At 39.6% G+C, this 13,878-nt stretch overlaps 1 protein-coding gene across 15 annotated transcripts in view; it reads right to left on the bottom strand.

Moving 5' to 3' along the window:
• itpr1b (inositol 1,4,5-trisphosphate receptor, type 1b) overlaps positions 1-13,878 on the bottom strand; it is an 87,539-nt gene that overhangs the window by 59,083 nt on the left and 14,578 nt on the right. For 9 of the 15 annotated variants that reach the window (XM_035948898.2, XM_035948897.2, XM_035948902.2 and 6 more), the window contains exons 4-25: positions 12,129-12,244; positions 11,920-12,006; positions 10,916-11,074; positions 8,396-8,494; positions 8,157-8,240; positions 7,791-7,937; positions 7,462-7,566; positions 7,199-7,243; positions 7,068-7,097; positions 6,292-6,446; positions 3,548-3,647; positions 3,304-3,464; positions 2,960-3,101; positions 2,712-2,870; positions 2,450-2,622; positions 1,880-1,999; positions 1,606-1,797; positions 1,198-1,449; positions 963-1,104; positions 706-859; positions 260-453; positions 43-181 (exon numbers count right to left, since the gene is read on the bottom strand). In XM_035948898.2, coding sequence (XP_035804791.1) covers positions 43-181; positions 260-453; positions 706-859; positions 963-1,104; positions 1,198-1,449; positions 1,606-1,797; positions 1,880-1,999; positions 2,450-2,622; positions 2,712-2,870; positions 2,960-3,101; positions 3,304-3,464; positions 3,548-3,647; positions 6,292-6,446; positions 7,068-7,097; positions 7,199-7,243; positions 7,462-7,566; positions 7,791-7,937; positions 8,157-8,240; positions 8,396-8,494; positions 10,916-11,074; positions 11,920-12,006; positions 12,129-12,244 — 2,955 coding nt within the window. The remainder of the gene's footprint in view (positions 1-42; positions 182-259; positions 454-705; positions 860-962; positions 1,105-1,197; positions 1,450-1,605; positions 1,798-1,879; positions 2,000-2,449; positions 2,623-2,711; positions 2,871-2,959; positions 3,102-3,303; positions 3,465-3,547; positions 3,648-6,291; positions 6,447-7,067; positions 7,098-7,198; positions 7,244-7,461; positions 7,567-7,790; positions 7,938-8,156; positions 8,241-8,395; positions 8,495-10,915; positions 11,075-11,919; positions 12,007-12,128; positions 12,245-13,878) is intronic. The other 6 variants (XM_035948896.2, XM_035948904.2, XM_055010755.1 and 3 more) reach the window with 1 other exon arrangement.

Below are 13,878 nucleotides of genomic sequence, written 5' to 3'. Positions count from 1 at the left end.
ATGACACATTTCACGTTATTATTGAATTGTGTGGTTTCATACCTGGCATCTGACTTGTAATATTATTGCTTCCATTCTGACTGGAAGGACTGTCTCCTTGTGGGTTGTTTTCATCAAATTCACGTTTGAAAATACAGAGCAAGCAGGATATTCTGTAGTCCAGCCGTACATTCAAAATGAACTGAGGGAAAAGAATAAAAAGTTACACAAGGGACTGGGTGTGAGGCTCCAAGGAAGAACTAGTTTCCTGATTTCCTACCTGCAGAATCTCAATAACTTTGAGCTTTGTGTCCATGACCATAATGTCTTCTCTCTCTGGTTCAGTCTGAGTTTTAACCACGTCTCCTTCAGGCTCATGAGTTGGTGTGGCGGGCAGCAAGCCACCTCCTCGCAGCACCACCTGGGTCATCAGCTCCCCAACTCCATGGATGGACTTCATCACATTACTGCCAGCTAGAGTGCATGCAGAAACAAACCAATGGCAACATTCAAATCTACAGAAATGAGCAATATTGGCATGAAAAGAAATTACTTTTTACAAAGACAGTTAGAAAACAGTTTCAAATTTTACAAATATTTAGTTGTGATTGTGCTTTTTCTCTAAATAACTACTAATGTGTTCCTGCAAGAAAAGTTTCAGATTAAAGGAAAAATGATTAGTAGTAATCAGTACAGCAAGGTAATTTTCAGTGACTGGATGCTTACCTTTGGTTTCTTCTTCCTTCTCTATCTTATTGATGGGGTAAATGGTGTTGACATGCACACAGTCTAAAATGTTCAGTAAGATCTTTGTCAGCCGAAGCAGGTCACTAAAGTTGTAGAAGCCAAAGTAAATGAGGTTCCTCGCCAGATTCACGACCTACAACCAAGAAAATTTCAGTTCAAGATTTACAATTTAATAAATCAATGTAACTTACGTATAAGCTGTTATCCTCATCGTACCATGCATAAAGATTCATTACCTCAAAGGTAAGCTTGTTTTTCTCCTTGTCAGAGAAGGGAATATTCTGCGACACCACTTCTCTCAGGTAGTTCTCCACAAAGTCCATGGTGAGGCAAAAGCGCTCTTTGATCTCATCTCTAGTGGTTCCATCGTTGTCATAGCTGGATAATTAGAGGAGAATCACATCTGAACTTCTGTGGCACCTTTGGAACAATTACACAACTCAAATAAAAGTATTCATGATATGAACTCACTCATCAATAGCGATTTTAGAGGGAATCTCAGACCACAGACGAGCATATTTCACAGGTGTGACCTGCTCCTGAGGGTCACGATCCACATGCATGTGCAGCATCAGACGGCAGAAAGAAGCTCGCAAGTCAAAAGGCAAGTCCTCATCAGACATACAGCGGAGGATCAAGTCTACATCTAGCTGACCAGAAATCTTGTTTATGGCCAGATACTGACGGTCCAGACACATCCGTGCAAAGAGGTTCAACTGGCACCTGGGAGAAAATACGCAAGATTGGAATTATTAGTCATTTCTATTTATAAAAATACAGCTTTACACATTCATAAGCTTGAATATCATTTGATGAATAATACTACTGTTTGCAGAATATGGAAGGGCGTAAGTTTAATGTAAAACAAAGACATCTCACCTGTAGTAGCTGACCACCTCCTGGTCTTCTTTTTGACCCTCCTTTGCATCTTGAGCCAACTCCCGGACGCTCTTACTCCGGATTTCCTTGCAGTTGTCTTTCCAGAACAACCAAACTTCCTCTTCATCTTCTGCCTCCACTGGATTCTCCCCATTTGCCGACACCTCAACTTCAAACCTCGACAAGACCAATCTGTTGAACAGAACGAAAGTTAGTTCCGAGGTCTCATTTCAGCTTAGTCAGTTCAAATGATTGATTAAAATGAATAGCTCACTTGGTTTCAATGAGGATGTCAGCGTTGATCGAGTCCAGCACAGCGTTGCAGATGAGCTCTTGCGTCACAGGGATGGATTTGTTCATGGACACACAAAGATCTGACAGGTAGTCCAGAAACCTGGACACAGATCACAATACATTAAAGATTTCCAGATAAAAAGATACACATGTACATTTCAGATTAAATACAGAAGTAACTTAAGTAAAAATAAAAAAAGTATAATGAAATATTAATGACCATTGCCCTGTCTCTGTACTGTAACAGTTCAAAATGTGAAGGCCTGCGTTATTCAAACTTCTGTATCAACCTGAGTCACATGTCGTAAACAGTATTTGACTTTAACACAACAGAAGTACACACTAAATGTCAGCAAATTACCTGCAGTGCCAAGGTCGTGCACAAGCAGCTCCAGTCATACTCATACTGCACTCATTTGAATACATTTACATAGATTTACATTCCTTCAGAGTGTTATACAAACAAATCTGACTCAAACTGGCCACAGTAGCTCCTTCTATGCCAGGTTTAAGATAGCAGCCAGGGCCTGTCTCTTCCTGTAAGCCTCACCTCGGCTCCCGGTTCTTCCTCACTAGAGTGACAAACGTGTCTATCTCAGCGGCTGTGATGTGTTTTTCCAGCAGTTTCCGGTTGTTGTGGAGCAGAGCTGTTATTGTGTCTTCTGCCAACACGTCATATCCTATTTGCTTCTGCATAAAGCGGAATTGTTTGGCGATGTATTCCTGTAAATAGAAGAAAAGAAGGGATAGCTGCTGCAAAGACAATGCCACAATATTTAGAGTTCAGAGTAGAGCTGTAATGTGCAACCTACTTGGTTCTTCCTGTAGTCTTGCTGAGAGTGGCGGAGCACTCTGTAGCAAAGCCTACAAATATGTCTAAATGGTGCGTGGCGCTGGTCTCCGAGCTCCTCCAGTCGTAGCATTGGACCATCACCGCTGTCTGTGAAAGGGGCTTGGAGAAGTTTGAAGATCTGCAAAGGCAGCAGAAAATTTTAAAACCTAAAGATTTAGTTAAAAATGAATAGCATTGCAGAACCTATCTCTGAGGTTTAAGGCCTACCTGTTTAAGGATATTCTGCTCTCTCATGAGTTTCTGTCTTTCTCTATTAGGTTTGTTAACCATGATCTCCAAAACATCCTGCCCACTGTTGGGAATGTCTACCACAAAGAAAACTAGATCTTCCAAGAGCTTAGTCACAAACCTGAAGAATGTACATATGAGGGGAAAAAAATGTAGTACAACTAAACAGCAAGACTTAAAAGCAGAATTAGTTTGAGAAATTCAGTGAAATCCGTATATCTGAAACAGTATATTTACAAATAGATAGTAATAGCAAACTGTACATAATATATGCATAAAAAGTAATAATGTACTTAATAATATGTAGATGATTTTGTGCATACCTCCTCTCATTTTGTGTAATAGTACCCTTTTCCAGCTTGCCAGCAATGGATGCCAACACTTTACTTGCATCATTAGCAAAGTCTAAATCACGCACTTCTGCAGGTGGCACTGGGACAATAGCAAAAGCTTCCTTGTCTTCTTTTACTCCTGATGTTCCAATCTGGAAAAATAAACAATTTACATGTAAGTATTCAGGAAACTTCAGTCTTGTTACACATGTTGACCAACCCATCAGCAACTCACCTTTAACATAACAGGTTTCTCCTCCTCTTTGTCAATGGGGTTGTTTGTGCTGTGAACCCATGTGTTCGTGCACAAGTGTCTTAGCCTCACATAAGAGCTCCTAGAAGTTACAGATATAATTGCAATGAGAAAATACAAAGAATAATATAAATAAAAGAGGCTGCAATTGAAAATACAAAGCACAGTGGGATGTGACAATGCACAAAGGTGTAATATAGCTTTGAAAATCTGACCAGTTATGGAGAAGTTAGACTGCTTGACTCTTATTTAACTCTGAATGGCCAAGAGCATCACTAAAGCATCTTCTGTTAAGTAAAACTGCTTTGGACTCTATGTTTTCCTTTATTACTTTTAAACATAAATTTCAATGTCCTACTAGTGCTTTTAGAAGACCTTTTACAGAATGAGTTTTGGAAAGATTTCCACCTGTATTTGTGGGGAACAACTCAGAAGACAAATATAAGGGGGCATTGCCAGCTCAAGCTCAAGACTGGCAGCTTCATTGTAGGCTTGACACCCCAAACTCAAGACTTTCCGCAACCTTTCATCTAAAGCCACTATCAGGCCAAGATATCAACTTCAGCACACGCAGCACATTTCACAATCTAAAGGGCTGAAGATCATAAATCGAAACCTCTATGAAACAGTGCCAATGGAAACAGATGAGGATCAAAAAGATATGATTTATTGCAAACTGTCTCGTGATAACGGTTGCCATGTAAACAGGCTGTCTGGGTTTGAGCATGCTGCTTACAACGGCTTCCTCAGCCAAGTGTGTGGCATTCTTACAGATTAGCCAGTAGTAACCTGTACAGTATCATCTCTCCTCCATTAAGCACTAAACCTTTACACATAGTAAAGTCTGAGCCAGCTACGTTGTTCATTCTCTAAGCGTCCAGCCTGCTCCACGTGTGTGCGTGAGTAAGAGTGTGTGTAGTTTGTCATTCCTTCAGCACAGACAGTAGCCATATTCTCGGCAGGCATTACGTAACTGCCTGCTGAACCTAACAGGCTTACCTTTGTGTACCGGTTCTCGCTGGTATTAATTAGTCCGCTGGCTAAAGTTTAAGGGACAGGGTTATTTCAGGTTGGAGCAGGAGGTGCTACCAGCAGTAGCCCGCATCATGCAGACACGCACCTGACGATGTGACACAATAGAGGCTTTTATACCAGGTGGGGAGGCTCTATTCTTATCAGTGCCAGGCAGTCAGTATCAGGCAGTGCCAAGGACAATTACCCTGCTGTAATTTTAGAACTACTCATTCTCTAACAAGAATGAAGTAACAAATTAGAGGATGACTACAGACAATACAGGTGCTCAGATCAGACAACAACACCTGACAAAGATTATATTTTATGTTGGCTTTCATTCACAAGTAATTCAAATATTGCACAATGTGTTGAGTTTTTACTGATTTTGCTACATTAGAGCTATAAGTCAGACTGACTCACTTTAATCTAACCTGGGAGTAAAGAGCAGGTTTCCTAGCAAAACATTTCTGCCAGATGATGTGTTCTGCGGCTCAAACACATAATAAGGACCTCAAAAAAAAAAAAAAAAAAAAAGCATTTTGAAACTGAAACTTTTTCCTTTTTTGTGCACAAACTCCTGATTGATTTCCTGTTTCACTCCATATTGGGACTTTCCTTGGAAAGTATCATATCATGTTAAATTAACCAGCATACACACATATTCACATTCTGGTGTCAGTGAAAGCACAATAAAATAAATAAATACTCCACACTCCAGACTTCCTAACAGTATCTTTAAAAATGTGATTCAATCAATGCAAAAGACTGGGAAACAACTCTGCTTTAAGTGACCAGTCAGAAATTTACCCCTGGCCAAACAGACATAACAAACCACACATAGCAAAACTGGCCCTTGTCCATAATTGTGAAACCAACCACTCATGACGTCAGAAATTCCCTTTACACTGATGCTCCAAAATTCCCCTTTAACAAAACACATGAGTCAAATATTTACTTTTGTCACTGTTTGAACTGTTGCAGTCTTGACATCATTGTGGTCTTTTTGAAAAGACAAAGTGATGTTGAGATATTTGTCATTCAATACATTTTCCACACAATTTGGACCTTCCTAATGTTATTTTTCCATCGAAGGGCAGGGGATGTTTCCACTTTAAAGGTCTCTGACATCAACTGTCTTAAATAAAAACACTTCTTAGCTGTCTTGTTTGTACATCAGTGGTAGGGGGTTTTATTATCTTCTTCTGAATATATGAACATTTTTATGTATTGTACAAATATTCTACCTCTGTTTGAATATTGGGCTGCACAGTGACTCGGTGGTTAGCACTATCGCCTCACAGCTAGAAGATCCCCGGCTAGTGTCCCGGTCTGGGCCTGGGATCTTTCTGTGTGGAGTTTGCATGTTCTCCCTGTGCATATGTGGGTTTTTACTGGGTACTCCAGCTTCCTCCCACAGTCCAAAAACATGCTGAGTGTATTGGTGATTCTAAATTGTCCGTAGATGTGAATGTGAGTCTGTTTGTTTGTCTCTCTGTGTAGCTCTGTGATAGACTGGTGACCTGTCCAGGGTGTTCCCTGCCTTCACCTTAAGTCAGGTGGGATAGACTCCAGCCCTTCATGACATTAATTAGGATTAAGCGGTATATAGATAATGGATGGATGTTTGGATATTATATGAATTGTAATGAATCCAGAAGTTTCTGAAGAAGTACATCTGCTATTTGCTATTAGGCAAAGTTTGCTTTTTATACCTGGGCACCATGGAGTCCCCGCCTCTTAGAGTGGTAGGGTCCAGCTCGAAGATGGAGGAGATATCCATACCATCGGGAACAGGCACCAGAGTGTACATGATTTTCTCCTGCGGAGCTCGCAGGCGGCCTCGCAAAGCTTCATTATCTGCATCCAGCTAGAGAAAGAAAACATGCTGTAAGAAGGAGCAAACTACTGCTGAAAAACTACGAAGAACAAAAATGTACTTAAATCGCTAACATAATGGGCTCAATCTTCAACCATAATGACGTACAGGAGTTTCCAGGTTTTCGCCACAACCTTTTGGTCATCACTGAAGCTGATTTCACATTTTATTTTCATGTTTATATTCTAGGTGAAAGTTGTACAAATTAGGGAAATCTACTTCCATTATCATAACAAATTGCTGGACCTTGTTGTGCCCTACAGATACACACATCCCTACTGTCATTGTTAGCAACATTGCCACCTAACGGTGATTTCCTTTGAGACGTATCTTGTGCGTAGCTGAGATGATAGCATGGTGACACCCTGTGGTAATGTAGTGCAACTAAAATGAAAGCAAACACACATACACGCGCACATGCGCACAGACACAGGCACACACACAGACACAGACACACACACAAGCATCCTAAATGAAGAATATTGATAATCATTAAAAGTGCCAAAGGAGAGACTGGACAAGAAAGCAGTAAATACTGCCTGATCACATGACAATAGCAGATTTTTTTTAAAGCCATGTTGCTGCAGCCAAGTAAAGACTTTATGACAGTACCTGGAAATTAAAGGGTGTAAAGTCCACCACCTAGAGCAGGAAGCAGATTTTAACAGATAAGATCAATAACGGTGAGGAAACCAGCACGACGTTACGAGGCACTCAGAGGGGAGGAGATCAGGCTTACTCACCGAGGACCGCTGTTCAGCACTCTCCTCCTCAAAGTCTTGATTCACCTGATAAACACACATGACAAACATCCTCCTCAGCATTATTAGTTTCGTATTGGCCCCTGCAATGCGTATTCATGCAATTATGTCTGGACCACATGGCTGTACATCAACCATGTCAGAGTTTCATGTTACATTATTCAAACATATAAAAGTACATTAACAGTATGCATGGGTACAAAGTGATAAGTGTCAACTAAGAAGTCAAAAATATTGATACACACCTCACCCATCTCAGCAGCCAAATAACACCCTGTAGCCAAATGCTTAAACCTGAACAGGCTGTTCCAGTAGCCCGCACCTCCCCTGCATGGATCATGGTGGACAACCTGGTAATGGCAAAAGTCATGGAAAGAATTTACAATTACCCTGCATTACTAGTAGGTATGATAATTCATATTGCACAGAAGGAATGTAAAGAACATTGTGTTCTCACTCCAACAGGGTTACAGCATGGTACTTCTGAAGTGATTACACATTCAGTTATTTACTTACTAATAGGGACAATGAAAGACAGCGTGAATTAGCTTTTATCTGGTGAACATGTACTAACCTCCACTTCCCACAGCGCTTTGCTGCTGGTGGCAGACGTTGCAGACTGCCGGCCGGTCGTTCTGAGAAAGACATATTGCTTCTTCCTGTGGTCGTCACAAGTTAGAAACTTCTCTTGCTCTGCGTGGAACAACCGAACTACATCACCCTGCAATGACATACAAATGCACACATGTATGAACGATGTCTCACACAAGTAAAAATTTTAGTCAAGAGACTAAAAAACACTTTTTTAAAAATCAAATATCATATTTTCAATGTTAAAGCTTTAATATATTTACTGCCTAATTTGTCACAAGTCATGCAGTTGTAATAAATTGCGAAAACTGGTTACTGCCAGTCGTACAAAAAAGAAAAGAGCACCAACCCCTTTGAGTATCGTTTCCTTGTTGTCACTCCATTTCATGAACAGAACAACTTTCCAACTTGTGTTGCAATTCACAGAATTAACCTGAAAGTGAGAGGAGTGTGTGAGCATTTTAAAAGAACACATACTCTCATTTAGTAATGTTTAATCATGTCTTTCATATGTCACATTAATCAATTGAACATGGAATCTGAGTTGTGCCGTATGTGCTGTACAGCTCTGTAAGACAGAGGGTTTACCTCGTTACACCCCGGGTTGTCGACTAGCTGGTGGCTGCTGGCATGCAGAGGCTGTCCTGCATTCACAGGGTTAAGGACTACTTTATCTCCAATCACCACCTGCAGGAGTAATATAAATACACAGAACATGGAGCATTCAGATGAGAATTTGGTTTAGATACATTTTTAAAAAATCTAAAGAAACTTTTTAAGTCAATAAAATGCAATGAAACAAGAATGCCAATTTCTAACACTGAAAGAAATAGCATTTTACCTAAGGGAATCCGTGTGTGTAGGACGTGGTTACAATAGATGATGCCAGCCTCTACATAAGCACTAGGTGGCGCTGTAGGCCACAATTTGTTTGAAAGAACTGGATCTGACACAGAATCATTACACTGGAACACTGAACCCTGAGCATTTCCCATTTGCCACAAAGAAACATGAGCAAGCAACAACCATCAGTAAAATACAATTAATCTAACCAACATTTTGGTCATAGTATTTTTGTATTTGCCTCCACTACGGACAAGATGAACTCTATAAGAAATCCACAGTGTGCTGGTTCAGGTATTCTCAAGTCTTCAGGTTTCAGTTGACTCATCTCTCCATTAAATCAGTGCACCTGACTTTAATGATGATGTTAAATGTCACTATGAATATGTGAAACTGTGAAAATCAATCACTGTTCTCTATGCAGCAATTATTCCAGCTGACAGGTAGTGAGCAACCTTCATGTTCCCTCAGAATCACAACACAGTTTATAGATTCAGCCCTTGTCACTGACAAAGACATTAGTGTCAGATTTAGAGTCTACAAGCTCTGCACTGAAGCTGCCTCTTGTTCCTACACAGGTAGGATGGATCAAATGTAGAGGACAAATTGCCCCAAAGGGATTAATAAAGTGAAACTTAATTAGTCAATTAACCAGCTTAACTCTATCAGCTCCCATCAGTCAGTAGAAGGAAGAAACCACAGCATGAGCACCAGAGGTTATCCCAATGTAGTGTGTGCTCTGTTTACAGTGTCACCAAAAACCATTTCTGACATGGGATAAGTAACATTGCTGGTTTATCAGTCTATTAAAGTGACAGCATTCTGGCATTCAGACATAGACGACTTTTACATTAATGTTCTTCATAGCTTCAGGCAAACATGTTCACAACAGTGACAGAGAGAGCAACAGCATGCACACCATATTCACCATATGCGTAGACTGAACAGTACTAATAAATGAAAGACTAAACATCAACTAATAGAAAGCTTATCAACGCTCAGGATAATTCAGGATATAATAGCACATTACACTATAGACTATTTGTTTTTTACTTCAGACAGGTGAGCTGAAGTGACCAAAGTCACAGTTATAAGTTACAGTTCATTTATTTGCTTAACAGAAGGCAGTCCTCAGATTGAGTCATGAGCTCCATGACAGCTTGTTGAATCTGTTAAAGCGACTGCATACAGTTCAGACTTGAGTCATATTGCAAGTAATACAAAACTGTTACAAGCTTGTTGTCCTGACTTTTAAGGTAAATTGACCAGGGTGATCATTCAGACATGAATTATCTGTTTGTCCCTGTTTATAGTCAAACTTAGCACCTGCATTGTCCAACTAGACTATTGACATTTCAGTCAGAGATTCTGGTGTGTCAAACCGGGAGCAGCTAACGTGGCTTAAGCAACAACCATCAGTGAGAACGGGGCAACAGGTGAGGTCAGGAAAGGTAGGAACACTTCGATTTAACTCCACATTCCCAGATGTTTTGTAGCTTTCAGTCTCAATCTAAAGTTGTATCACATTAATCAACATATCATATTTAATGCAGCTCCATTTGGCAGCTACGAACAGCTTTATGCAACCTTTTGATATATACTGTAGCACTACCAAATACCTGCCAAGACTGACTCTGATGTGTAGAATTATTAAAATCAAAATTACCTCTATAATAAGTGACCAAAACCAATCAAATCGTATATTATTTACTATTACTACTATTTAATATTTAGTGCCATTCGTAATAAATGCAAATAATTTTTCATTATAGCAAATATGATCTTGATCCTGAAGCCTTATCTATTTATGCAACTGAACTAGTAACATGGAAGTAACCCATCATGGTGCTAACACACTACTTTGAGCTTTTCTTAAATATAATGTTGCGCGGGTAATGGAATTGGAAGTCAGACTTGAGCATCTAAAAATGCACTTCTGTCTCAAGCAAACTGCTGCATGTTTGTTGACATTGAGGACACACTGTATCTTGTCCAACCCTGAAAAACAACTCTCAAACCTGGTCTTCAAAAGACAGATAGCTATCAGTTTGTCTACAGTTCGTCATGCTTGGTAAGTGGAGCATTTCTAACTACAATAAAAGGTGCTCAGATGTGGCTATTTGCCCTCTTTTAATGAATCTTTCTTGTCTTGCTACATTGGAGTCCACATGACTTCTGTTTTCAAACCCCCAAAGTCTAAAAATATACCCTTAATTTCTCCTACTGAGCACAATTAACTCCAATCCCACACCCAGCTCTACCCACACTGTCTCCCAGGGATCTGAGCTTGTAGAAAGGCTGGATGTAGAACCAGGATCCCTCGTTTCCTGCCGAGTCCAGAGTCACTCTCATGGCATTCTTCTCCAACAGTGCAGGTAGGCGCTTGTTCACTGTCAGGTATTTATTGCTTTTCAAGTGCAGCAACTGTTAGAAAAACAAGAAACAGAATTACACGTTTAAAAGCCACACTGCTACTAACAATTACATGAGACAGACAGTGGAAATAATTACAGAGCTTTGAACAAAGAAAGAAAGACTGGCACAACGGGCCCCGAGGGAACACTTAAGTAAAAATATACATCCCTGGAAATATTTGCTATCTTTATGTCTTCACTATATTATATAAGTACTTGAAATTTCCTATCCAAAAATGGTTGTGGTGACCACTGTTGAAGTTTATTTTCCCACCAACAACCAACATTTAACCACAGACATGTTCAATGTAATTTATTACCCTCTAGAGTTCAATCATATAAGTTTATGTATACTTTTCAGGCCCACGGGCAACTTGACTAAATCTTCAGCTCAATCCTACAGTGTAATACGCTTCATTTAAACCAGGGAGTTGGCAAAACAGCGTAGACCTTTTACTTAAATTTATGCATGAAATTATTTCCTATACAAACCAGGAGCCAAATACTGCACACATTATTGCTGGAATGACAGATCACTGCAAGTAGGACATCCTACACTGTACATACTGTCTCCCCTGTGCATGTCACAATGCAGGAATGCATTACTATTCTTGGTTTGGATGATCTCATACTTTGGTGCAAAAAAATTCCTGCACAAAGAGCAAAGCAATATCAGACCTTACAACAGACAATTTTAATAGCACATCTCTGTGCCATAGCAATTATTTAAAACTCCTCCCTGATTAAAACAGAATTATGGTCAGGTTTAACAAGCACGCTGTGTCATATGTGGTGCTACACTTTGCACCTCTACTGTTAAGCAAATCACTTTATCACACAGGTCCTTGAACATACCTGGATGACATTTCCATACTGGATGACTGTTCCCAGCAGCTTCCGGTTTTCAGACTCATTCTGCTTCTTCTCAAGGTCAGCAGCATGCTAATAGACAGAGACAGAGATGCTCAAGGAAACATGCATCATATTAGTCTTTTCACACTGACGTCAGGAAACTTCTTTCAACTACAGCAACTAAGATTTAATGGAGCTTATGTTGGTCTTACATGAAGTTTATTGAGGAGGACTGTGTCTGTGGTGCTGTTGCCTCCAGGTTTTGCCGCCTTCCAGAACTGTTTCTGTGCGGAGTATCTGTTCATAGGACACAGTTTGAAAAGGCAGTCTGGGGAAAGACAGCAAGAAAATAGAGAGGTAAAAAGTCAAACTTGATCATTTGGCATTAATTTTAGTCTTCACAGATACCTCTCTGCCTGACCTCAAATAAATAAAGCAGAGTCCTAGATGATGGCAGACTGATTAAAATAATGCATGTCATGTTAACAATTTGGCATACACTATGTTTTCAGTAACAGCAGGGCATTAGCTTGATGACAATCCCATGACAAAATGTGAGTGTGGAACTACAATTCATTTTGACAGGCTGGGAATAAAGTAGTTGCAGCTACATACATTTTGATAAAATCAATCACTTAGAGCACATGCAATAAATTTCTGAGCTGGTTTTAGAAAACTAAATATATTTTACCCTTGACACTGTCTGCACAAATGGTACTGAACCATCCTCTCCAGGGCTTCTGCACGATTTGCTTTTTACGGTATCATATTAATGTTACAAAAATTGTATATTTTGTATATTATATATATAATTGTAATGATAACAGTTTTTCTCCACCAGCTACAAGACATGAAGATGAATGTTGGACAGTTAACCAACCCAACCTGGCAACTGTCCAGGTTTCCTACAGATATTTATGTTCTTGCACAGGCTAATTCGTTTTATATACTGTTTCCTAACCAAGAATTTAACATGTACTGTACTATTGTAAGCATATTTACAAAATAAATGAACAGATAATAGAATATCAAGCAAAAGTTTTGAAGCTTATCAAGGACAGTTGCACTGCTGATGCTTTCAGACATACCAGCTACAGTCAGTCCTCACCTCACACATGCAAACTTTAATGACAAAGAGTTGGTTAGTCAAAAAAAGACAGTTGGTATTTTGTTTCACTTGCTCCATCCAACAATACAATAGTTTAAGGTAGATATTGCAGGTGATAATACAGGAATGGCTGTTATTACATATGTTGAAAGATAAAAGATATCAGCTGCATGTTGGACATGCTTCATCTCTGACAGGTTCAGTGCTTTTAAATACTTAAAACCAGTCTTATGCGTCTACACTAACATGCTACATGATAAGCAGTCTGACAGCACCAGACAGTATACAGCAGAAGTGAGTACACCCCCGTGCAATATCACTTAAATGTCAAATGATTCCAAATTGTGCTTCCTAACAGTAAATACATTTTTCTAAATGGTCAAGCAGAGTGTTTTATAGTCCCTAAAGTAGAACGTGCATGCAACAAAAGCGAATATAAATGCAATCATTAACGCACAAGGAAGAAGATGAGATCACTCACTGAAATAAAATTCAGTAGATCTGTGATTTCTAATCAGAACTGAATGCACATGGTTATAAAATGATCTGTGAACACCAGAACCTGTTCAGTTTTGGACCTATTGGCTGTGTCTAATAGCACATCTGCATCATGGCTCAACAAAGAATTGTCCAAAAAATTTTAAAAAAGAAAAGTAATATCTGATTGAGACTTCACAAAGATGTAACGTGTACAGAACAATCAACTAAAAATCAGCTGAAACAGTTGCAGCAGTAATCAGAATGTACACAACTGAAGCAGCACCTCTAATCAGACCTGCAGTGGCTATCCTCCTAAAGTTGAGACCACTGACACAGTACTTGTACAGTCTAGCTTTGAAAAAGAGATGGGCCTG

This window comes from Amphiprion ocellaris, chromosome 5, assembly GCF_022539595.1.
Source record: "Amphiprion ocellaris isolate individual 3 ecotype Okinawa chromosome 5, ASM2253959v1, whole genome shotgun sequence".
In the NCBI taxonomy this organism is placed as follows: domain Eukaryota; kingdom Metazoa; phylum Chordata; class Actinopteri; family Pomacentridae; genus Amphiprion; species Amphiprion ocellaris.
The sequence above is the reverse complement of the archived record's forward strand: the minus strand, read 5'-3'. Positions and strand labels throughout refer to the sequence as shown.